At 39.9% G+C, this 27369-nt stretch overlaps 1 protein-coding gene across 2 annotated transcripts in view; it reads right to left on the reverse strand.

The window, feature by feature from the left end:
- The window catches only part of LOC141106590 (neuronal acetylcholine receptor subunit alpha-7-like), a 251043-nt gene that overhangs the window by 70154 nt on the left and 153520 nt on the right, over positions 1-27369 (reverse strand). For both annotated transcript variants that reach the window (XM_073597494.1, XM_073597504.1), the window contains 2 exons: positions 18855-19049; positions 15637-15723 (listed from right to left, as the gene is read on the reverse strand). In XM_073597494.1, coding sequence (XP_073453595.1) covers positions 15637-15723; positions 18855-19049 — 282 coding nt within the window. The remainder of the gene's footprint in view (positions 1-15636; positions 15724-18854; positions 19050-27369) is intronic.

The following is a 27369-nucleotide window of genomic DNA, read 5'->3' on the forward strand; positions in this document are numbered from 1 at the left end:
CCATGCCACCTGACATGTTTCACCCTGCCTCCAGGGCTTATTCATACCTCTATGACTCTGGAACACATCATAAGCTGATACCTAAACAAGACATGTGACATGAATAAACAACTTAAAAAGTGACATTTCAGTCTGGATGCGATCAGCTTAACACTGTGCACAGAAAAGAGAATGGATCACAGTTGCAGCATATTTTTTGGTAGTGATACCTTGTTGCACGTCAGAAAAAAGACCCAAGTTGTGTGTGGGTCAAAAAGGGTTTTTACCAAAGAAATACTTTATTATCAATGTAAGTGAAAATTGAGCTGCTTGTTTGTGGCATCTTCACACTATCTAGACCAGGGGTGTCCAAACTTTTTTCAAAGAGGGCCAGATTTCATGAAGTGAACATGGCTGAGGGCCGACCATTTTGCCTGACGTTCGCCGAACCATTAAAATGAAATGCAAATTAAATATTTTATTGCAAACTGCATACTTTTCATTTCGTCACATGGATAACAAATCTAAACAGGTGTTAAATCACTCTGCCTTTCATATCTGAAGGCCAGATGAAAACAAATCCAGGAAGCTGAAATATACTGTATGTCAGGAACATTGTAAAGTACATTACATATTATAATAAAGGTTGTCAACTTTTAAGTTAAAAAAAATTGAACAGGAACATAACACCAAGTATACAGCTTGTGTCCAAATATATTCATAACTGATTTAGACCAACTAAAATTAACTGAGATTTTACAATATATTCATCTCAATTGAAAAAAAAAACTTGCCTGCACTAATGTGAAGGGTAAAACTGGGATCTGGACTGCAGAACATAGGCTAGGTCTGGGTCAAAGGCAGTGGTTTTGATGCGCAAAATGTCCCGCAGGTGAGAGTCACTTAGTCTTGTCCTCACGCGGTTCTTGTTAAAGTTCGTAGCAGAAAATGTCTTCTCACACATATATGTTGAGCCAAACAAGCTCAGCATTTTCTTAGCCAATGTTCGAATCTCTTGAAACCGGCTCTTTTCCAGTTGGCGGTAAAAGTTCACAAGAGAGAGCTGTTGGTGAAGACTGCGTAACTCACTGTCACAATGCAGCGCAATGAGCTCGAGCTGCAGTGGATCTGGAGCATTATCGGGGTCAACAGAGAATAGCTGCAAAATCCTGAAAGCGCAGTTTAAACTCCCCAGCCAGAGATGTGATTTCTGCTGCATACTTGCTCATTTGTGCACTGATATTGTCCTGTGGAAAACTGTTCATTATTTCCTGCAACGCTGAAAAATGTATAGTATTGGGCTGTGTTTGTGACAACTGCCTTATGAAAAGTTGCAGCTTTGTTCCAAAGGATTTGAGGTGTGAATAAAGCTGGTTCACCACTGCATCTTTCCCCTGAAGACTTGTGTTCAGTACATTCAGATGCTTTGTTATGTCAACTAGAAACCCCAAATCAGCCAGCCAAATCGGATCAGATAGTTCTTGCATCGGTTGTCCCTTTGTTTCCAAGAATTCTCCGATTTCCTTTCTGAGAGTGTAGAAACGCTGCAGTGTAGACCCCCGACTGAGCCATCTTACATCGTTGTGATAAGAAACATCTTCATATTCAGCCTGGATGTCCAGTAGAAACTGTTTAAACTGGCGGTGGCACAGGGCTTTAGAGCGAATAAAATTAATAGTCTTCGCTACCGGTTTCATAACATGGTCATATTTGAGATGTTTAGCACAGAGAACTTGTTGATGAATGATACAACGGAGTTTAATAGCTTTGCCTCCTTCTTCGATCACCTTGTTACAGATTAGGGTTGCTAATCCATTTCACTCACCAGCCATGGCAGGTGCCCCATCAGTAATAATCCCAGTAAGTTTGTTCTAAGGCAGTTTCATGTCGTCTATGGCAGAACTAACAGAAACAAATAAATCTTTTCCTCTTGTTTGGTCCGTAAGGCTCTGGAGGTCAAGTAGCTCTTCAGTCACATTCATTTCATCGTCCACCCCTCTCATAAAAATCAGCAACTGAGCCGTGTCAGATAGGTCTGTGCTTTCATCACAGGCTATTGAAAAGAAGTCAAAATCCACTCCTTTGGATGTCAACTGTCTCTTAATATCTGATGAAATCTCTTCAATTCTCCGTGCAACAGTGTTACGAGCCAGGCAAATGTTGGCAAACTCTTGCATCTTCTCGGGACAGATATTCTCAACCATTTTCATAACGCATTCTTTGATAAAGTCACCTTCAGCAAAAGATTTGCAATTTTTAGCAATTAACGTTGCCACCTCATAGCTTGCCTTTGTGGCATTTTCATTTGACTCACAGGCTCTTGTGAAAAATCGCTGTTGCGACATTAAAACAGCTTCAAGTTGCTTCAACTTTTCACTGCGATCGTGGCCTGTTAGCTTGTCGTATGTGCTATGTCGCGACTGGTAGTGTCTCTTGACATTAAATTCCTTATAAACAGCCACAGTCTCTTGGCATAGCAAACAAACACAGTGATTCCGTATTTCAGTGAAGAAATATTCCACTTTCCACCTGTCCTGGAAGCGGCGGCTCTCACTGTCAACTTTCCTTCTCTTGTTTACAGTCGCCATTTTAGAAATTGCCAGAGGCTTTGGTCTAAGTGTGTTCGTCCGATACAATAATACGCTGCCAACAAGAATTCTCCTACCTTTTGTGGCTGTGTGTGGTGAAGAGTCTGAGGATGAGTTATTTGGATATACATATTTCCTCTTCTTTATCCTTTTGAGAAATCACTTTTGTGGCCCCCAGGCTCCGATCAGGGCAAGGATTAGCTATTTTTTTTTTTGGTCTCTCTGGGCCCTTGTAATTTGCCCTTATCTCTTCTGTGGCCCCAGGCTCCAATCAGGGCAAGGATGAGCTGTTTTATTATATGTTTCTCTGGCCCCCACAAGGATGAGCTGTTTTTTATATGTTTCTCTGGCCCCCACAAGGATGAGCTGTTTTTTATATGTTTCTCTGGCCCCCACAAGGATGAGCTGTTTTTTGTATGTTTCTCTGGCCTCCACAAGGATGAGCTGTTTTTATATTTTTCTCTGGCCCCCACAAGGATGAGCTTTTTTTATATTTTTCTCTGGCCCCCACAAGGATGAGCTTTTTTTAAATTTTTCTCTGGCCCCCACAAGGATGAGCTTGGTTTTTTAAAATATATTATAAATACTCTCTTTATATAACTTAGAACGATACTTATCTAATCCCCTGAGAAATCCCTGAGCGCCTCTCACTGACACTCACAGGGATGACGTTGGGCGTGTTCACAAGTCAGTGTGCCCGAGCCCGCTAGGATGCTGACAGCGCGCAGCGCCGCAGCCAATCACTGCTGCCAATCACCACCGCTAATCACAGGCACTGAGTCACTGAGAGCTCTGCAGCGGTGGAAATGACTTAGTGTCTGTTATTGGCCGCGGCGCGCTGTCATCTTCCCAACGGCCAGCAACAGCTTATCAGTGAGAGGCGCTCATGATTCTCAGGGGATAAGAAAATATATATATATTTAAAAAAAACGGGCTCATCCATAGCCTGTGGGGGCCACAATAGTGATAAAAGCAAACTGCAAGTGGGGGCCGCATAAAACCGGGTCGCGGGCCGCAAATGGCCCGCGGGCCGAACTTTGGACATGCCTGATCTAGACAGTATGCTTCCTGGATGAGCATCCCAGACTGCAGCACCCTCTTAAGTACTGGACCACCGGAGAAGCAACATTCAGCACTTCAACAATTCAGCGGTGCTCCAAGCTATAACAGGTCAATGTACATATCATTGCACATAATGCACTGCATCACAAAACTTTGTTTTGACCCTTAATATCCATGTGGCAGCCATAGGTTGGTTACTCTACTCAGCACCCCAACGCAGCTTCGACACACATGCATTGCAATGCACCACAATACATGGTAAAACAATACATTAATTTCTATTGGCCACAGCATTGACGTGGATGTACCATACCACACTGTGCTAAACAAAAGTAATACATGCCCTATTTTTTTTTTTTTTTGGTGCACACAACAGCAATATGGTGGTGTGAACTGACATGGAAGGGAACAAGACTTTTTGCTTTGCCTTGCATTAGGACTGTGCTGGACAAGGCTTCCCAGAGCAGTCCTAACACAGCTGGTGTGAGCGGGCGGCACAGATGTTCATCAAAAAAATCTAAATTTGACTGTATTATTTTGCAGAAAAAAAAAACTATTATACAGACTCAAATCCAACAGTATAAGCAGCTTTAATAGGCCATGGTCTGAGAGATAGGGACCAGGGAGGTTATAATATTAATATAATACAATAACAATAATAATATATTGTGTATTATTTCACAGAAAAAGATATACATATTGTAGTGACTCCATGTGCAGTATATAAGCACTTTTATTATGGCGCATTTTTATCAGAAGACATATTAACCAGATTTAAATAAAAAAATCTCCAGTAGAGTGTATTTATTAAAATGGAAAAACTTACAAACTATTGTTGTGACTTAAAGCACAGTATTTAAATACGTTCACAAGGTCTCATTTTGAACAAGGCACAACCAGCTTTTATTCAAGACAAGAAAATTAGAGTGTATTTATTTAACTGGACAAAAAGACCCCCAAAACTTTTGCAGTACCTACGTATGCACAATTTATTTGCTTGTGTTAGGCCTAAGTTTGTACAGGACCCTCGCCAGCCATTTTCTCATGAAGACATCAACATTTGAGTGCAATGTATTCACCAGAAAATCACTCAAAATATTTTTCTGACCCTGTTCCCAATGTTTATTCATTTGTACTAGGCACTATTTAGAGCAGGACCCTTACCTTCCAAAATTATTATACAGGATTTATTGAATGCCAACAGTTTGCATTGGTCTTTTCAAAAATAACTAAAATCTAGAAATCAGCTGGATTCCTAATAGTTCTGAGTCCATCAAGTATATGGTTTAGACACTTTTTTTTCACATGCAGGAACTTTCAATCCCTTACTTTCTCTGTGTGCATAGACCCTACCTCATTCACAGTGCATGCACAAAATTGAATCCCTTGTACTAGGCCCCTTTTTGAACAGAACCCACAACAGCCATTTAAACGACACTTTTCAAATCTAGAAGTCAATATTACAGTCTAATTTTTTCATAGAAGGAAGCCGACAAAATAATGTAGTACCTATGTGCATAGTATTAAAGTGGTTGTAAAGGCAGGTTTTTTTTTTACCTTAATGCATTTCTGCATTAGGGTAAAAAAACTTTCATGTTAAGCACCCCCAGTTCTCCAATATACTTACCTGAGCCTTATCTTGATCCAATGCTGTGCTGAGAGCAGCGGCTGTCCCCTCTTCCTCTCCTCACTGAACATGGATTTAGCAGCGGATCAATCCATTGGCTTCTGCTGCCATCAATCACAGCCTGTGAGAAGGGAGCAGTCAATGGGCACACAGAGCCTGGCTCGGGATCAAGCGTGCATGATTGCCCCCTAGCAAGTAGCTTGCTTTGGGGCACTTATGCCGTGTACACATGAGCGGAATGTCTGACAGAAAAAGTCCGACAGGAGCTTTTTATTGTATATTCCGATCGTGTGTATGCCCCATGGGACTTTTTACGTCGAAAATTCTGACGGACCTAGAAATAGAACATGTTCTAAATTTTTCCAACTGAACCAATTCCTATCAGGAAAACCGCTCGTCTGTATGCTGTTCCAACGTACCAAAAACGACACATGCTCTGAAGCAAGTACAAGACGGAAGCTATTGGCTACTGGCTATTGAACTTTCGTTTTCTAGTCCTGTCCTACGTGTTGTACGCCACCGCGTTCTGGACGGTTGGAATTTGGTGTGACTGTGTGTATGCAAGACAGCTTGAGCGGAATTCCGTCGGAACTTCGTCGGAAAAACCTTCAGAGTTTATTCCGACAGGAAAACCAGTCATGTGTACAGGGCATTAGAAGGGGGGAAGACCCAGGAGCACCAGCGGGGCACCCTAGAGGATCAGGGTTGCTCTGTGCAAAATCATTGCACAGAGCTGGTAAGTATGATGTGTTTTTTATAAAGAAAATGACCCTTACAATCACATCGATTCACAGTCTTACATTCTTTGCAATAGACTGAGATTCGAACAGGGCACCAAAAAGGCATTCTATAAAAAAGACCCTTACAATCACATGCCATCTGTACTAGGCCCCATTTTACAGTGACCCCAGTTTGAATAGGACCCCCTAACAGATATCCTATCAGATAATCTAGAAATCTACAAAAGAGTGTAATTTATTGCCAGAAACAAAAGCCAAAACTCTGCAGTACTGTACCTCCATTCACAGTATTACATTATTTGCAATAGACTGCAATTTGAACAGGACATTGAAAAGGCATTGTAAAATCCAATGTTAATCTAGAAAGCAGTGGGCATAACTAGGTGTTGACAGTTGTTAAATGACAAGCTATAGGCCTGTGAATTAGCTGAAAAATAGCTGGTAGTCATGCCCCCTGCAACATTGTGCCCCCCCCCATCTCACTGTAGCAAACAGCCTCCATGAGGATCATTGCTGCTTTGAATTTGGTAGGAGTGCAGCAGTGTTGTTCCCCCCTCACAGGAAGCTACGTGATGTGGACTTACCCGACATGATCAGCTAGTGTTTGTAAGATCTGTCAAGGGCATTGTAAGTGCACATGCACTTTTAATTAAATGCAGTATTTTTTTTAATGGGAGACCATAGTTCAACTTTAACTGCGGTGTTAGTGTTCTGATGGAGTAAGGTATTTCTTTTTTTTTAACTTGAAGGGAGTGTGTCTTTTTTTTTTTTTAACCTGACTATGGAACTTTGTAACCTGCAATGTTAAGACTGACATAATGATGTCTTGAGGTGCTGTGGGTGAATCTGGAACAGAGGATGGGGAATTCTATCAGTTTGTTTAAAGATCAAATGATAATTGCTAAGCCCTAACAGAAACCAAAGAATCCAAATAAAGAATCTGTCATGCATTAAAATTTATGCTACAATGCAAAGCACTTCAATGATTGGCAAAATCACTCAAGTTTTCACGTAAAATATACATATAATTATATTGTCTAATGCATCCTATATCAGCTCTGAAATTTTTAACAAGTCAAGATGAATATTAAAAAGTATTTTAAAACAATTGTCATGGGATAGTTTAATCATCCTGTGTCGCATCATTCCTCCAAAATATTCCTAATTTTCATCAATGTTTATATTGCCAGACTTCCAGCTTGGTATTAGGTGACAGAAAGGAGATATCATTTGGATTGTTTTAGACAGTCGTTTACAGATAGCTGCTCCATCCAACCCCCAAGGCTTTTACATTCTAGGGCATGAAAAGCTTTATCCTCTTATTTCACAAGGGAAAAAAAATCTAATGAACAGATGAGCAAAGTATGTCCTGACCTAAATGCCAACTTCCAAAAAGCTGTATATCTAATATACTATTTCATATGCTCTAATTATTTGCAGAGAAAAGAATGTAAGGTGCAAAATGTAAAGGTTATTATGGAAAATTGTTAGAAAGCAAGTTTAAGAATGCTTGGTAAATTAACCCTTGCTTTTGTGGAGAAGATTTCTTTAGACGGTATTAGATTCCTAAATGCCAAGTTCACACCAAACAATTAAAGCATCCCTGTCATTCTCTTATTTAGGATTGAATACATGGTTGTCTATCAGAATTCTAGCAAGTTGGGTCTTTGGGTCAGTGTGTGCATGTATGTAGATTTATACTATGATGTTGTCGAAAAGAGGGTAATGACTACGTAACTTGGAACCTTAAATCTACCAGATGAAATAGAAAATGCAGGTATACAATGGTGGGTTAGATAATCAAAGAGATTTTCTGTCATTCAACCTCATCTAGAATGTCTGGAAATCTGCCTATGGTGTTCCAGAAAGTAATTATTCCTGGTACACACTGCCTCAGGAATATGAGATTCAAAAAAAAACAAGGCAATCCTTAACTTGAAAAATGAAAAATCATATAGTCAAAAAGCAATTGACTAGACCTTCTCTGTAAGCCTAATCTTTTCTATTTTTTTTTTCTTTACAATTAAAACTATACGTTTGTGAGTACCTTGTGATTTCCTGTTCTCAGGTTGTAACTTATAAATTTGTCTGATCACAAACTTTCTAAATCTGAGATATCAGTCCTCTCCATGTGTCTTACATTCTGCCCAACTACCAAGCTAGGAGGACAGCAGAAAAGATTGTACATCAGACCATTAGCATCAGGCCAGCAAATAAAGAGGTTGTTCAATCCAGCCAAGATCTCACAAACTAGAAGCTGGATGCCCTACATTCATGAGTAATGAAAGGATTGTGCAGCTGAAAAAATAATCCGGGAGTAATGTGCTAAACAGATACAGGCTGACTTTCCCCTACTAGCAACTACTATATAGGTAAAAGCTACCGGCAGAGCATCATCTGCAATTATGTGTCAGGAACCCCATTTTAAGGTAAGAGATATAGACAGACAACATTTTGAGGTGTATACCTTAAAAAATAGCCATTTATGCATTGCCTGTATCTATGGTATACCATCACTTTTCTCCTCTATGACAGGCTTGATCATGTTTCTGAAAAAATAAGCGTAACCATTTGTTGCTCTGCGGACAAACCAGTGTTTCCGCACCTTACTAGTCAGGATGGCCACTTTTTAAAGAAGAAAAACTGTAAGGCTTTGCACATCTTTTATTTTCATACATCTGAAATGTGCTAATCTGATTTAAAATTAATGTTCAATTGGGCTTTAATGACAAGTTGCAAAAACTCCATACCATAGGGAGCAATTCTGGATTTTGGAAGTTCTTATTTGGTGGGGGTGTTTTTTTAAAAGCACTAATTAGAGCCAAAGGCTAATAGGCTTCAAAATAGGGTGGTCTCGAGGCGCAGAGAATGCGCTCACAGCCCACCCAGGTGTGTTAGAATAGTGAATGAATATTCACTATTCTAACACTGATCCTCCTCCTGGCCAATCAGGAAGCGGGTCTGAGACATGTCACCTGATTGGCTGAAAGGATAGGTGATTCTATTTGATGCCTAGGAGGAGGGAAGGAGATGCACAGCCGCTGTGATGGAGGCAAGGGACACAGGTGCCTGCTGCGCGATGCCTGATGTCCGCTGCTTGATGCCTGATGTCCGCTGCTTGATGCCTGATGTTTCATGCCAGATGCATGCTGCCCGATGCCTGATGTGCAATACCTGCTTCCCGCTGCCTAGATGGGGTAAGTGCCAGACCGACTGGCAGACTGGGGGGTTGTTTGCCGCCCCCCCCCACAAAAAAACACCAGCTGCCACTGCTTACCAGTATTAGGCTGTGTATAGGAACTTTTACGCTTGGTATATATTATGACTGCCCTGTGGGCGCAGATAATTTAGAGCCATCACTGTCTCCAAGGTCTCAGGCATGTAAAAATCCACACTGTTGCTCGAATACCAAATGTCCCAGGCTCTCAGAAGAGGGCAATTACACAATTCATCACTTTAAGAGTAGACTAGGATTTTACAAAACTTTGCATTGATAAAATCCAGGAAGTAGTGCAGAGGAATTTCAAACAAGCAGAATGTATGTAAGGGTGCCTGCTTTCATGCACACAGCCTTTTTTTCCCCTGCTTTGTGCAGGTGCAACATCTATACATCCATACATTATTTAGAGAGATTCAATTAAAGAGGGACACCTGCAAGGAGAAAGCTACTCAGGTTTTCTCTTTTAAAAAATTCAGAATTCCTGCAAATCCTTTGTTAAATTAGCAACCCATCGAAAATGTTTATTTTACATTTAACATGAATAATAAAAAATATATTTAATACATATGTTTAGTAACGTGCAAACTTAAAAATGTATAATAAAACTGATCAATACGATACTTTCTAAAGAGGTAAAAAAAGGTCAGACTTAAGTCAACATCAAGTCTTTCTTTTGTTAGATTGCCATTAATTTAAAACTTTAGGAATCAATTGAAATTAAATTTCTCGTAAGATGAAGAGGCAACAAGAATAGAGTAAAATTTAAGTAGTGCGAAACTCCTGTATTGCTATATATATATATATATATATATATATATATATATATATATATATAGCCTCTATGCACACACACACCAGTAGCCAGCTAACACTAATATGTGCTTCACACATTAAAAATCAAGAGTAAAGTATAACAGTGCATCTGCTCCACCGTCACTCAAGGCAAACAGAAATATACCACATAGTGTGTACTGTTTAAAACCACATTTATTAAAAAGCTTAAAAAACACACTCACATTAAAATGTGTACCTATTCCTAAGTGCACACAGGTAAAAAAAACATCAATACAATGAAAACAGTGTACAGCCTCTAGCAGCATGAAAATTTGTAATTCCCACCAATTCCTGGTTGATGCACAGTGATGTCATTAAGCCCCGACCCAACATGTTTCATCACAAGTCACGTGACTTCATCAGGGAAACTCAAAACATATAGAAAGTAGGCGATTGTAATACACTAAAAACTCTTGATGAGAAATTATCAAAAGCAGAAACTGACCTGGACATCAGAGACAATCTAAAATTAGACATAAATGCTAACTGAATAAATCCCTGTAAATTATAAACAACTGCTATTCAGCATCCTTGCTGCCATTTCCTGTCCTGCAACCAGTTCCTGTGTAAATGCATGTGCTCCAGCAATAGCCAAATGACTTTCTGGTGACAACAGTGGACCATACCTATAAAATGTGTATTGAAACATACGCTTGCAGTCTCTATCAGAAGCCTGCATGACAGGGTGAGAACAAAGCAGCACAACTGGGAGAAAGGGACAGGGTATTGCCTATAACAGGAGGACCTTTATTACAATATCACCAGGCAATTATTATAATGAAAGATTATAAAATATTGAAATTTAATTTTAAAATTATTAACATATTAGCATTAGATTTTGTGACTGGGTATACTTTTACAAGCTAACCCATACAATTAACCACCATCATGCAGAACACTCAAACACCAATGGTTCCCTACTTGATGTTGTGTCAGTAGCATTCGAAACAAACAAATAAAAAGAAAACACAATGGGGTTAATTTACTAAAACTGGAGAGTGCAAAATCTGGTGCAGCTATGCATAGAAACCAATCAACTTCCAGATTTTTTGTCAAAGCTTAATTGACCAAGCTGAAGCGTCACCAAAAGTTCTACGCCATAGAAGATTTTTGTGATATGATTGAAATTATATTTTACTGTACTGTTACTACTGCCAACAATATACATATACTTTTTTCTATTGTTATCAAAGAGTTTAAACCATAGAAAACATTAATGAGATGATTGTAATTATATGTCAATGTATCTATTACAAACAAGCGACGTCTCTTTGTTTTACTGTCACCAAGTGTTCTGTGTTGCAGAAGACTCTAATAAGATGACTGAGATTATCTTTTAGTGTAACTACAACAAACAAGAGAAATCTGATTTGTTTAGTCCCATCAATTAGATCAGTCCTTTTTGGAATAGAGATCAAATATTTTAAACCCAGCAAATTGGAAACATTTCAGTTAATCTTTCCAAAGAATTGCATGAATGTTTTTCTTGAGGCATCTACAGTTATTGACCATGACTGAAATTGGTCTCATTCAGCTCACTCCATTTTTGAATGATTACTGTTATTTCTTCAGCTGTGTAATATGATTTATGTGCATACAAAGTCTTTAAAGAAAAGAACATTTCGATTAACTTTAATAGCTCATCTATTTATTGGAAAAAGTCCTTCAGGTTGCATTTTTGCCATTCAAATTAACTTAAACAGGATCCTTTATAAACATGATGAGGCTGATTTACTAAATATTTGTGTGTTTACTTATTTCATCTACACATGATTGGGTATTCAAAGTACGCAGTAATTGACTTTTCATATGAATGGACAAAAGAAATGGGTATTCTCACAATTTAGAATGCAAAGATTCTCAGCTTTTTTAGTAAATCAGTCTCAATGTGTTTGATCTATATGTCAGCCCATGATACTGCAAGCCACAAGCATGCAAGCACTTTGCAATCTCCAAACACCAGCATTGAACATTGATGTCTAAAAATGGAAAACTATTTTTATTAAATATCCAGAAACATACAATACAACGATTTAAAAAACTATTTGATTTGTTTCCAGCCTTAGTTATGATGGCCTAAGTCATGGTAGCTATGACTAAGGGCGAGTATGGCTGAAACGCATCAGCAAGGTTTCACATTTTTTATATTGTATGGTACTGGATATTTAACAAAGACATTTTGCTTTTTTGGACAAAGATGGTGAGTGATGGTGTTTTGATATTGTTGAACTGCACTAGGGGAGGTTTTACGGAACATCTAAGCATGCTTGCCTTAGTAAAGAGGCGGTTGAGCAGCACTAACTTTCAGCTGCGCGCATGCATTTTGGTGTTACCAGACCATACTGGGATGCAGCAAAGAAAACAATTGCCAAAAACAAAAGTATTTATACAGTAAGTCTGTTACTTGCGTTATTTAGCACTGCACACCAGTAATGTTCTACTTATAACACAAATCTCATATTTATATCAAAGAGAAGCCATTTTTCTCTTCTTCAGTTCAGTTTTAAACTAAAGATGATTGTTCTTGGGTTATTTGCTCAAAGCTTTTAATACATCCAATTTTTGCATACTTACTAAAAATTAAAGTTAAAAAAAAAAGATGAAAATATGCTGTGTACAGTTAGGCTGGATTCACTTTTTTTCCATTGCAGTGGATGAATGCAACATGCATTACACACATTAGCACATTGTGGTGTCACTCATTTTGTACTAATGAAATGCAGCATTAATGCAGTAATATGCACATGTGTTATAACACACCATGATACACGGTATTGAACTATCCTATTATGTGGTGTGCTGTGTTGCCAAAAATGGTGTATGTCTTGGTGTATGTATGTTTTGATGTTTTGATGTGTTGTCAGGCATTCAGTTGAACACTTTAACACAATGCATGCACTTGCTAACTCACATGCATTAAAACAATGCACCAGACTGGGAGAATGTTAACCTTGCCATTAGGTACATATTTCCACATATTCATTTCGTACTAAACTTAAACATACAAGGTTTTTCCGCAAATGCAGGCAATCTGTCTGCAAAAGGCTGTGTACCAAGTACAAGACCCTGCTATATCAGTGCCCATGGATATTTACTAGGTTTTTCCAGAAACTAGTCATGGCAGGAACAGGGACCTGCACTGGACAGTTGCATATATATGCATATATATGAGTTATTCCTGTAATTAGCCAAAAGTAGGGAAGGGGTAAAACCACTTTAAATGTATTTTTTACTATACATGGACCATTGGGAAATTTGCGTTCACTGAGGGTTGATTTACTAAAGGCAATTAGACTGTACACTTTGCAAAGTGCAGTTGCACTCTGCAAATGCAGTTGCAAATGCAAATGCAGTTACTCCAGAGCTTAGAAAAAGAGGTAAAGCTTCACTTTTCAAAGAATGCCCAATCACATGCAAGGAAAATTCACAAAATGTACTTTTGCTTGCACATGATTGGATGATGGAAGTCAGCAGAGCCTCTGCTCATTTACTAAACTCTGGAGCAACTGCTCTTGCAGAGTGTAATTGCACTTTGCAAAGTGCACAGTCTATTTGCCTTTAGTAAATCAACCCCTTTGTGTCCTAAAGGTGCATCAGTAGGTTAGAGGAATTTCCTCAAAGTGAGGTGAATTTCCTACTTAGACAGTGTGCATATTGGTAGAATTTCACTTAGCTCTTGTTCTAAATTTTTGAATTGCCACTTACTTCTTTCTAAAAATGGTAACTAGTACAAAAAAGTGGGGTGAAAAAATTAGCACAGGGGCTAACCCTTCCTCACTCTATCCAACACAAAAAAAGGATTCACTTCAAATGTTTGGATCACGTGCAGTCAAAGGGCCTCAGTAGATGCTTAATTTGCTTAATTTAGTTTGGATAACTGTATGCCATGTTGGTTCTCACTGAAGCCTGTCAAAAAATCCTAATTGAAGCTTCCCCCTGTCCTGTTTCCCAGACGCTACAGCTACAGCAACAGCAACGCTGAGTACAACCACTGCCCAACCAGGGAGAGAGAGCATACAATGAACATGCATGGCCTTTGAATAGGAACAGCATGTTCTCCTTTGATACTGAGGGAGAGCATTTAAAGACAGTAGCGACCTTGGGATGGGGGGGAGCTGCTATTAGTAGTTTTTTTGACAGGCTTTAGGGGTAACCAACATGGCCTACAGACATGCAGCTTAAATTAAGCAAGAGGATGCATTTACTTTTAACTCCTTAATTGCATTGGGCTGTTTAATGCAAAAGATTAAATAAACTAATGTGAAAGGCTGCCTATGTACTTATATAACATTAAACATTAAAAAAGAGGCATAACAACCAACTGCCTAGATACAAATGGATGAGCACAGAATACAATGTGGAATAATAAAGTAATATATTCAGTACAAATCATTAAATGTAATTTTAATGCAAGTAGCATAAGCACTTAATTTACCTTGATGTGAGCCTTAAACAGAAGAATTCACAATGGGAGATGTAGGAGAAGCAATAGTATGCTGCATAAAAGTAAATCAATAAGGAACATGCTGACCGGGAAGTGAACAGAGGAATGGGTTCATTGGTTTGCTGTTGCTTCTTATCTGTCCAGTTATACTCAGGAAGCTGTATTACTTAAAGAAGGCTTTCACTTAAAAGTGAATGTACCACTATGCTGCCTCTCCTCTAACATATTTGAAAGGTAGGGGGGGCCAGGTACCGTTTTTCTGACAGTTTGGCCAAAGCCCCCCACCCCCTGCATGCAACCTCCTGGGACCCAACACATGCCGCAGGAGGCAGTGGGTCCAGTCTGGCAAGGATGAGTGGTTTTGCACGTGCACAGTGGGTAGTTGGCTTTGAAACAGCAGGAAGTCACACTCAGCTTCCACAGCCAAGCTGGATGCCCCGGGGATCTGAACACCAGCAAAGAACTGACGGGTATAAGGACAACACTGTACTCATGGGCTGGTGAATATCTACTGTTGTGTCAGCAGGCACAGTATTTGTAGCTGTTGACTTTTAATAAAAAAAACAAAAAACATCTGGAGCCCTCATGCTGTAAAAGCGCTATGCAAACTGTTGGCGCTATATAAATCCTGAATAATAATAATAATAACTGGCGTTCCTCTTTAACTGAGATTTACAAAGCCTGGCAATCAGTAGACTGAAAAAATTCAAGTCATAAATTTGGCTCTGCTGACTGCCAGGCTGTGTAAATCTCAGTAAAGGATGAACAGAAAAGCAAAGTGGCATCACACTACTGCTTCTAAATCTTTGCCCTATACAGAAGCTGGGGCAGGGACAAGACCTAATTGTATTTTTTACTGCAGCAGAGAAAAGTCAGGTTTCCAGGATGGCTGCGCTGTTTGCCATAGCTGTGTAAACCTCCAGAATGAATGAACAAAAACGCAAAACCATTGGCAGATAAAGCAGTTTTCCTTTTTGTATATCTCATCAGTGTATTTAGTTGTTTGCATACAGTCCAGCCTAAAATACTTTTTGCTAAGTACAGAAAAACCTTCGAAAATGTGCTCATGATCAATATCTATCATACAATGTTTTACTTTTGGGTATGAAATGGTACACAATGAAAAAAACAAACAGTCTTACCAATTAGTGGTACAGAATCTGATGTTGCAGGCATAATTTCTGCTACAAGCAGCATAAAGACAGTCAGTGACAACAGAACGGTGATGCCTAGGTTATCAGAGAAAAACAATACTTAATCCTAGAGTCTTTTTTAATTTCAAAGATACAAAGTCACTGAAAAAAGAAATATATAACGAATGACAGCATAAAGTACTCGATTATGTGTAGTACTTACCATTATGGGTTCCATTGATACCTATCATTGCTCTCTTGCAGAGCTACAGCCTAGAGAGCTAGAATCTTCTGCATCTGACACTTAAGGGTGTCAGATGAATGTGTCCCCCCACAATTTTCTAATTAACTAAAGGAAAATAGGCTGTTCCCTTTGCAAGTTAAATTGTGTCTTGCAAGGGAAATTGCACTTTGCATTGGAAATGCAACATGGTGAAATGTTACTTTACAAAGAATACCCAATAACATGCAAGAAAAAATCTAAAATGATTGGATGATGGAAGTCAATAGAGCTTGACCTCATTCACTAAGCTCTGGGGAAAAGTCTCATGCAAAGTCAACTGCCCTTGTAAAGTGAACAGTCTATCTGCCTTACCCAAGTATGTTGTTTATAGCTAGATTGAAACTGTGCATGTGATAGAAATTTTTAGGCGCAAAGCTGTAGTTACAGCACTTTCCTCTATATAGGGGACAGGACATTGTTAGTTACACACAGTATGCTCCAATATACAAATTCCTAGCACTCAGTTCAGTAGTTTTTACTCATTTTTAATAAAACTTAATATTTTGCATAGTATTGCAGGCAGCTTATTGGTCAATTTGAACATGTATACTACATGCTTTGTCCTACATATTTCCTTGATTTTCATTAGAAAAAATGTTTAAAACAATACTGCATTTGTTTAACACTGCGAAAAGTGAAAAAAAGAACATTTATCAAAGAAAACTCAATCACAATTTGAAGGAGTTTTAGAAGTAGTATTATTTTAGCTTCGTTATTTGTAACTGTGAAAAGCACTTTTGTGTAATGTGCATTTCATATTACTTTTCATGTACAATGGAATATTAAAACATTGTTAACAGTTTGTTGTTAAACTTGGTGATTTTATTTTTCAGATCAAACTCATGCCTTCTAACAGTGACAATTTTTGTGTGATTGCCATGATTTTTAGGTCTTGCAAGGATCTGTCTTTGTTGTAGGTGTGATATGTCCAACTATAATCAAACTGAGACATGTTTTTGAGGAGGGGTAGGGGATTGGATGGAGAGAAATTTGCCCTGTGTTTTTATTTTTTTGTTTAGAAGAGGAGCGTGACTTGCTGTATTTTGAGAAGTTGATTTCAGGTTATTTTTTAAGTGTATGGATGTATTTCTGATCATGTATATACAATTGTACAAACTTTTTACATGCTGATGTTTAATTAAATTTTAATTGCTGCACTACTATCTTTCTACCTATGATACATTTCAAAGAACATTAAGCTTTTTGTAAATTGTTATTTAGCAAATTAGTCAAACCTTTAATACTGTACCTAGATGCTGAAGCAATAATAAGCAGACAATATTATAAGGCACGTGAATAAGAGATATTACTGCACTAACCCAGCGTGTAACAAGGAAAGGACAGCTGCTACATAGGAATGTGACAAGAATTCAATAAGAGGGATTGGTAAAAATGTAGCGCTAAAGAATAAAAAGCAACGAACAATAACAATATACCAAATATTGCATACAGATAGTGAAAACATATGTTGAGAAACAATCCCCAATGTAATAAATATGTGAAAATACATGTATATAATGGTTAGATACACAAGTGGGAAGTCCCGAAGTGGGAAAAATCCTAAGGTAAAATAATGTGTAAAGTGGGGTACAATGCCCTTGGCAGGCATGTAGAACATCGGGGATAGTGTGTCCTCCACCCATGGTGAGGGGGTATGTACTCTTACCGGAAGTAGTGGACTGGAATGTCAGCGACCACGAGTCAATCATGCGAGGATAGCCTGATCAGCCGACTTACAGAAATGATCCAGGGGATCCAGCGAACTCCAGGGCTGGATCCAGGAAATCGTGCAGGTAAGCGTAATGCCGCGTACACATGAGCAGACTTTCCGGCAGACTTGCTCCGACGGACCAGACTCCGTCAGACAATTCGATCATGTGTGGGCTCCAGCTGACTTTTTTTCCCCAAAAGTTCGATGGACCTAGAAATAAAACATGTTTCAAATCTTTCCGATGGACTCGAGTCCGGTCGAGAAATCCGCTCGTCTGTATGCTAGTCCGATGGACTAAAACCGACGCTAGGGCAGCTATTGGCTACTGGCTATCAACTTCCTTATTTTAGTCATCACGTACGAATCTGTCGGACTTTGGTGTGATTGTGTGTAGGCAAGTCCGTTCGTTAGGAAAGTCCGTCGGAAGTCCGCCGAAAGTCCGTCGGATAGACCGTTGGACCAGTCTGGTCAAAAAGTCCGCTTGTGTGTACGCGTCATAAGGCTGGAACTCAGATGTTAGGCAGCCAGATTGGAAAGCCAAAAACGCTTATCCAAGCTTGGGCTTGGCTTTCAGCTCTCCACATTGCTTTTATTCTGTGATCACAGTTTTACTTTTATGTATGTATGTTCGCTTTTTCAATAAAACCCACATTTTTGACCTACACCATATGGAGACATTTTTTCTTTCTATATCACCTCGGATGAGAGCTTTGACTATCCAATCTGGCTGCCTAACATTTGAGTTCCAGCCTAATGTTTACCCGTACGATTTCCTGGATCCTGCCCTGGAGTTCGCTGGATCCCCTAGATCATTTCTGGAAGTCGGCCGATCCTCCTCGCATGATTGACTCGTCGCTGACATTTGAGTCCACTACTTCCAGTAAGAGTACATACCCCTCACCTTGGGTGAAGGACACACTATCCCTAATGTTCTACATGCCTGCCAAGGGCGTCATATCCCACTTCTGAGCAACAACTTTCTTGTGGTGGACTCTACACATTAGTTTACCTTAGGATTTTTCCCACTTCGGGACTTCCCACTTGTGTCTCTACCCATTATAAACATGTATTTTCACATATTTATTACATTGGAGATTGTTTCTTACCATATGTTTTCACTATTTATATGCGATATTTGGTATATTGTTATTGAATATTATAAGACACAATTCTGAAACTGAGAACATATTTTATGTAGCTTTTCCATTATTACTTAAACAATCCATTACACACCTAGAGATATCTTTTCTCCTGAATCAGCAGGCAGGAGGAACACAAGCAATGCCAACCCAGATATAAGGACACACGGTATCAGTAAATTTAATCCATAGTATAAAGTGCGTCTACGCATGGTCACTGTGTAGGTAACATCAGGATATGGCTCCTTGCAGCAGTCATAATATAGTTCATTTCTTTTCCCCGGCACATCTACAAGATGTAGAAGATATTGTAAAAAAAACAGATCATTACCAGTAGCACACAATTAGAAGATTTTCCATTGTAAGAAAAAACTTAAGTTCTTTTCAGTGGAAGCAGTCCTTTGGTAAAGGCCTGACTGGAACCTGCTCCACAGATACCACCCACAGCTATTATATTTGGCTATTATATTTGGCTCATTCTTTGGCTTAGAGGACAGCTAAAACCTATTGAGATTAGATTTCCATTGGGCATTCTCTCTGCTATGGTAAACTTATCTCCAGGGTTGATTTAATAAAACCGGAGAGTGCCTAGTCTGGTGCAGCTGTGCATGGTAGCCAATCAGCTTCTAACTTCACCTTGTTCAATTAAGTTTCGACAAAAAAAAAACTGGAAACGGATTGGTTTCTATGCAGAGCTGCTCATAGTATATAAAAGACTGATTAATGCAGTTAGTTAAAATATTACTTTTATTTTTAATTGTTATTAATCCAAGTAAACCTTTAAAGGAAGGGTAAGTCTATGCAGAAAAACATGATGACAGTGCTGAATGAGAAAGGAGAGTGATCAGAGGGCTGACGTCATCCGTATGGTCCCACTGTGTTGACATCTTGACCAATCCCACAGTGGATGTCACACATCCGTACTGTTTGTCAGCATTGCCTGGACCAAAATGGGCTGCAGATAATTGCAAATGCTTTGAGAGATTAAACATTTCCAGTGTAAGTATTTCAGCTGGGTGTTTAGCTCCTAGGAGATCAGCTTTGAGGAAGTGGGGTGGAATAAAAACAGCTGAATCTGTCATTGGAGACAATAATTGTATATTCTCATCAATAGCACACATTGGCCTTAATCTGAACTTCTGTAGGTAATTTTTATGTAGTAACTGTTTGACCAGATATAGAGGTATGCTTACCAATAGGGAAGGGTGAATTTTTTCGGCCCAAGCATAAGTTCGGGCCGAACTTTTTCTGTTCGGACGTTCTACGAACAGCCGAACAAATGGGTCGTTCAACCGTTTGTTCATGCCCCGAACTGACCAAAATGCATTGCGGCGCTGAACAGTGCATTGCAAGCCCTGATTGGCTGAAGCAGTGAAAGCTTCAGCCAATCAGGATACAGAGCACTGTCAGAGTCATGATTGTACACCGTCATCATGACTTTATCCAATCATGGCTCATTCCCGCCCCACAGTATAAAAGTATTCTTTCAATGGTAGCCATTTTCAGTGTGATTTCGGCATGGAGAGAGATAGAACAGGGCTCTGTTCAGTGCTATTAGTTAGTGTGCTATACTGTGCTATTTTCTTCAATTGCACACCTGATGGTTCACAAGCTAACGCCCTAAACCCTGTGATACCTCCACTGCGCTTCTGAGTAAGTGAAAAAAGTATAATTTAAATAAACTATTGCTGCCAATTAACATGTAACAAATACGTGACTGAATTTAAACCTCTAGAGATAAGTGGAATAAATAGTAGCCCTCAAATAAATAAAAAATGAAAAAATAAAAATAAAAATGAAAAATAAAATGTGCTAATGAAAGCAATGATCAATCTAAATGAGCAGTAAAAGTATATATGTGTGAATATTGACAATAATACCCTCATTGAAAATTAGTCACAATATGAATGTGATCTGACAAAAAAAGTTATTGGTGAACACTGTGAGCAAACACATCCTATCACATAATGTACAAAACAACACACCCTGTGGCAGATGTGAAGATGATAAATGAAGTCTTAACATAAAGTTCATATCATGTGAATATATTCTAACAAGAAAAGTTATTGGTGAACACTGTGAGCAAACACATCATACCACATAATAATCAAAACAACACACCCTGTGGCAAATGTGAAGATGATAAATGAAGTCTTAACATAAAGTTCATATCATGTGAATATATTCTAACAAAAAAAGTTTTTGGTGAACACTGTGAGCAAACACATCATATCACATAATAATCAAAACAACACACCCTGTGACAGATGTGAAAATAATGAATAAAGTGTTGACATAAAGTTCATAAATTATGAATATTCCGATGAATGGTCTGAAAAAATCTATAAATGAAAACTCTTGGTTGTTCTTTGTGATCTTCCACCACACTTATTGGGGGTTAAAATGTGATCTCCAGATTCCAAACATGATCTCCAAATAGCGAGCATAAATGCAACAAATCCTTTTCCTCAAGAAGTGATTGCTCCACATGAAAATGAAAAAATGCTCCAAATAGTGTGATAAAGTACAGCAAATTTATTAAAAATTCAAACCATCGCTTACCATTGCACTCACATGTGTGAAAACCAAAGCAGGCCAAAAAAACACTCCAAAGGAAATCGTAACATAAATCCCATGCACTGGTAAAGCGATCTATAGTGGTCACGCTGACCCAGGATAGTGTGTCAGCTGTGCAGTTTCACCTAGTCTCAAGCCTCCACCATTCGTTGCAGCGTGTCACGTCACAACGTCTTGCATCACGCATCTGAGCATCTGAAGCACAAACACTGAGGTGTGGTGGAAGATCACAAAGAACAACCAAGAGTTTTCATTTATAGATTTTTTAAGACCATTCATCGGAATATTCATAATTGATGAACTTTATGTCAACACTTTATTCATTATTTTCACATCTGTCACAGGGTGTGTTGTTTTGATTATTATGAGATATGTTGTGTTTGCTCACAGTGTTCACCAATAACTTTTTTGTTAGAATATATTCACATGATATGAACTTTATGTTAAGACTTCATTTATCATCTTCACATCTGCCACTGGGTGTGTTGTTTTGAACATTATGTGATAGGATGTGTTTGCTCACAGTGTTCACCAATAACTTTTTTTGTCAGATCACATTCATATTGTGACTGATTTTCAATGAGGGTATTATTGTCAACATTCACACATATATACTTGTACTGCTCATTTAGATTGATCATTGCTTTCATTAGCACATTTTTATTTTAAATTTTTATTTTTATTCTTTTATTTTTTATTTATTTGAGCGCTATTATTTATTCCACTTATCTCTAGAGGTTTAAATTCAGTCACGTATTTTCTTCACTTGTCAGTGTAGAATATTAGTTTAGTGTCAGTCTAGGGATAGTGTGAGTGTAGTGAGGAGGACCATCATTCAGCTTTGCATAGTGTGCAGCTAGAGTAGGGACAGCTCAGATAGTTTCACTTTAGTGTAGTGTGACCGTGTCATTCATACATACGTTAGTGTAGAGTAGGGACAGCTCAGATAGTTTCAGTGTAGTGTAGTGAGACCGTGTCAGTAATCTTTAAATTAGTGTATAGCTAGAGTAGGGGCTGTTCAGATAGCATCAGTGTAGTGACGGTTAAACACCGTCTATTTGATTGCGTTACTCCCAGTTTAACGCCATTTACTTCTGTGTGCGTTACTGTCAGTTTAACACCATATAGTTTTGTGTGCGTTACTGCCAGTTTAACGTCATATAGTTCTGTGTGCGTTACTGCCAGTTTAACGCCATATAGTTCTATGTGCATTGCTGCCAGTTTAATGCCATATAGTTCTGTGCGCGTTACTGCCAGTTTAACACCATATCGTTTTGTGCGTTACTGCCAGTTTAACTGCATATAGTTCTGTGTGCGTTACTACCAGTTTAACAACATATAGTTCTATGTGTGTTACTGCCAGTTTAACGCCATGTAGTTCTGTGTGCGTTACTGCCAGTTTAACACTATATAGTTCTATGTGTGTTACTGCCAGTTTAACGCCATATAGTTTTGTGCGTTACTTCCAGTTTAACACCATTTGTTTCTGTGTGCGTTTCTGCCAGTTTAACGCCATATAGTTCTGTGTGCATTACTGTCAGTTTAACGCCATACAGTTTTGTGTGTTACTGCCAGTTTAACGCCATTTACTTCTGTGTCCGTAACTGCCAGTTAAACGCCATATAGTTCTGTGTGCTTTACTGCCAGTTTAACACCATATAGTTTTGTGCGTTACTGCTAATTTAACGCCTTTACTTCTGCATATAGTTCTGTGTGCGTTACTGCCAGTTTAATGCCATATAGTTTTGTGTGTGTTACTGTCAGTTTAACGCCATATAGTTTTGTGTGCGTTACTGCCAGTTTAACACCATATAGTTCTGTGTGCATTACTACCAGTTTAACGCCATATAGTTTTGTGCATTAATTCCAGTTTAATGCCATTTGTTTCTGTGTGCGTTTCAGCCAGTTTAACGCCATATAGTTCTGTGTGCATTACTGCCAATTTAACGCCATATAGTTTTGTGTGCGTAACTGCCAGTTTAACGCCATTTGTTTCTGTGTGCGTTTCAGCCAGTTTAACGCCATATAGTTCTGTGTGCATTACTGACAGTTTAACGCCATATAGTTCTGTGTGCGTTACTGCCAGTTTAGCGCCATATAGTTCTGTGTGCATTACTGCCAGTTTATAGGGATGGGCGAACGGTTTGGCCCGAGCATAAGTTCTGCAGAACACCGAGCAATATGCGGTGTTAGGGATAAATTCGAAAGCCGCCGGAACACCGTTAAAGTCTATGGGACATTAACATGAAAAACCAAAAGTGTTCATTTTAAAGGCTTATATGCAAGTTATTGTCATAAAAAGTGTTTGGGGACCTGGGTCCTGCCCCAGGAGACATGTATCAATACAAAAAAAAGTTTTAAAAATGGCCGTTTTTTCAGGAGCAGTGTTTTTAATAATGCTTAAAGTGAAACAATAAAAGTGAAATATTCCTTTAAATTTCGTACCTAGGGGGTGTCTATAGTATGCCTGTAAAGTGGCACATTTTTCCCATGTTTAGAACAGTCCCTGCACAAAATGACATTTCTGAAGGAAAAAATGAATGAATGAAATGAATGAATGAAATAATGAATTGTCGGTCCCAGCAATACAGATAAAAGTCATTGAAAAAAACAGCATGGGATTCTCCCAGTCCATTACCAGGCCCTTTGGGTCTAGTATGAATATTAATGGAAACCCAAACCAATATTTAAAAAAAACATTGCGTGGGGGTCCCCCCAAATTCCATACCAGGCCCTTCAGGTCTGGTATGGATATTAAGGGGAACCCCGTGCCAAAAAAAAAAAAAATGGTGTAGGGGTCCCCACAAAAATCCATACCAGACCCTTATCAGAGCACGCAACCTAGCAGGCCGCAGGAAAAGAGGTGGGATGAGAGAGCACCCCCCCTTAACCGTACCAGGTCACAAGGGCCTCATGCCCACAACCCGTGGTTGTTGGGGTCTGCGGGCGGGGGGGCTCATCGGAATCTGGAAGCCCCCTTTAACAAGAGGACCCCCAGATCCCGGCCTCCCCCCCTGTGTGCAATGGTACAAATGTACCACTACCATTTCACAAAAAAAGTGTCAAAATGGTACAAATGACAAGACACGGCTTGGGACAAGTCCTTTATTAAAAAATAAAAAAATAAAAATGTCCCAAAGCCGCCACTGACCCGCCTCCATGGGAAGCACCCACTGTATGACGCTTCAGCGCTGATGACAGTTCTTTTATAACTGAGGGTGGGGTGACCCCGTGACCCCGCCCCCTATGCCGCACGGGGAGTTCCCCATGGCTTTCCCGGGGCGTCAGAGGGGGGCGTAGTTTTAAATGACTTTTTTCTTTTACAAATGTCATTTTGTGCATTTTGTGCAGGGACTGTTCTAAACACGGGGAAAATGCACCACTTTACAGACATACTATAGACACTTTTATTTTTTCACTTTAAGCATTATTAAAATCACTGCTCCCGAAAAAATAGCCGTTTGTAAAATATTTTTTGCATTGATACATATTCCCTGGGGCAGGACCCAGGTCCCCAAACACTTTTTATTACAATAACTTGCATATAAGCCTAAAATGAGCACTTTTGATTATTCATGTTAATGTCCCATAGACTTTAACGGTGTTCGTGTGTTCTGCCAAATTTTTTGCCTGTTCAGTATGTTCTGGTGCGAACCGAATGGGGGAGGGGGTGTTGTCCCATCCCTACCAGTTTAACGCCATATAGTTTTGTGCGTTACTGCCAGTTTAACGCTATTTACTTTTGTATGCGTTACTGCCAATTTACCGCCATACAGTTCTGTACGTCATTGTACGTTTGGTGCATTATATTGCAGTATATTATAGTGTATCCATGGAGTGCGTCTGTGTAGTGTGAGTACTCAAATTAAAGTGCACAAAACGCCTCTTTACATTGATTAAAGTGCATCTATGTACAGATTTCAACTTCTGCTTAACATTTGCTTATAAGCACCGCCCCTCCTTCCCAATAATGTCTGGGAGGACAACAAGATGCAGACGTTCCCTTGGCACTGCAAGGGAGCCATAAACAGATGTGTCCGCAGGCAAAGGTGGACGTGGTGGTTAGTCTTCAGGCAGGGCACAATTTCCTCTGTTTAGTGAGTTTGCCCGTGCTATCCAGCCACAGCATGCAGAGGAGGTGGTGGACTGGCTTACTAAACCTTCCTCATCCTCTGTCACGCAAGCAGAGACAAGTATGCAGTCCCCTGCAGTTGCCGGAGTGGATAAACTTGCCTCCTTGTCCATATCTATTCCTGCCATAGCTCCAACATCAGCCATTAAGGAGTCAGCTGAATTATTTGACCACAGCGTCAGCCACTTGTTCCTTGATGATGCCCAGCCATTACTGGATTCAGATGTTGGTTCTGAGGTTGAGGAAGAAAGGAACATGAGCCTAGAGAGAGAGAGGAACACTGGTAGACAAATTGGCATTCATGTTCCCCAAACCTCAGCGTATTGCCAAGTTGTCTCCAGTGGTAATGATGAAGATGGAGGAGATGGAGATGATGATAATGATGATGAGGTCACTGATGCGACTTGGATACCAGACAGACCAGAGAAGAAAACTGAAGGTGAGGTGGCACAACCCCAAGGAGGCCGACATCAAGAAAGACATCAAGAAAGAGTAGAGAGCAGCCACCCTATTCCATCACATTCTGCAGCTGTTATCTCCCAGCCCACTCCCCAAAGCTCAGCTGTCTGGGCCTTTTTTAGCACATCTGCAGCAGATCGCACTGTTGCTATCTGCAAACTGTGTCTCAGGCACATCAAACGTGGCAAAAACACCAACCATTTGGGTACTACATGCTTAACAAGGCATGTAACGTCCAACCACTCAGCCCGTTGGCAAGAGCACCTAAAAGCCACACAAAAGGGGCACAAATCTGTCCTTCCTCCTCCTTCTCCTTACCCACTTCAGTCTGCTCCTGCTATACCGAGTCATTACCTCTCAGCAGCCTCCACTGACAGGGATGATGGTATAGCACAGCGTGTCCCAGGTCCTAGCAGCACATCTGCTAGCAGCACACCACCAGCTATAGACTGTAGGCAGCAAATTTCTCTGCCCCATCTGCTGCAGCAGAAAAAAAAATACAGTCCCTGCCACCTACATGCCCAGCATCTAAATGCAAGCTTGTCAAAGCTGTTTGCTCTCCAACTTCTGCCTTTCAGCCTGGTGGATTCTGCCCTCTTCCGTGAATTTGCACAATGTGCTGTACCACAATGGCAGGTTCCCAGTCGCTACTACTTTTCACGTAAGGCCGTTCTATCCCTCTACCATCACGTGGAAGGGAATGTTCTGGTATCGTTGGGCAAGGCAGTCAGCCATAGAATCCACCTTACTGCTGACATGTGGTCCAGCAAGCATGGACAGCAACGATCTATTTTGTTCACAGCACACTGGGTAATGTTGCTTGCAACTCGAAAGGATGCAGGACAGGGCTCGGTGCTGCAGCTTATTGTGCCCCCACACAGCCAATGCTCGTTTGGCTGAAATTCAGTGGGAAATCCACCTGCCCGTAAACCATCTGATTTGTGACATGCCCACCAGGTGGAACTCGACTTTGTCAATGCTGCAGTGGCTATACATGCAGCAGAGGGCTGTGAACGAGTACCAGTGCGAATATGGCACAACGACAGGCTCAGGCCGCCTCAGCTTTTTTTCCCCATGCCAATAGCTGATCATTAAGGATGCATGCACTGTATTGTCACCATTTGAGGAGGCCACAAGGATGGTGAGCCTTGACAGTGCATGCATCAGTGACACAATCCCTGTTGTGTTCCTGCTGGAGCAGACTTTGCGTGGCATTATGGACAGGACACTGGAGGCAGAGCAGCAGGAGGAAGAGGAGGACTTCCTTTCCTCGCAAGTGCTCACTTTATCCAGACACCATCATTCCTATGTCACAGAACACACAGGAGGAGAGAGGGAAGGAGGATGAGGAGGAGGATTCTGGCACTTTCATAGGCTTTGAAGAAGAGGAAAACATGTGTTAATCTGTAAGCGGTGGCTTTCAAACCCCAGGACCCTTGGG

This window comes from Aquarana catesbeiana, linkage group LG01, assembly GCF_042186555.1.
Source record: "Aquarana catesbeiana isolate 2022-GZ linkage group LG01, ASM4218655v1, whole genome shotgun sequence".
In the NCBI taxonomy this organism is placed as follows: domain Eukaryota; kingdom Metazoa; phylum Chordata; class Amphibia; order Anura; family Ranidae; genus Aquarana; species Aquarana catesbeiana.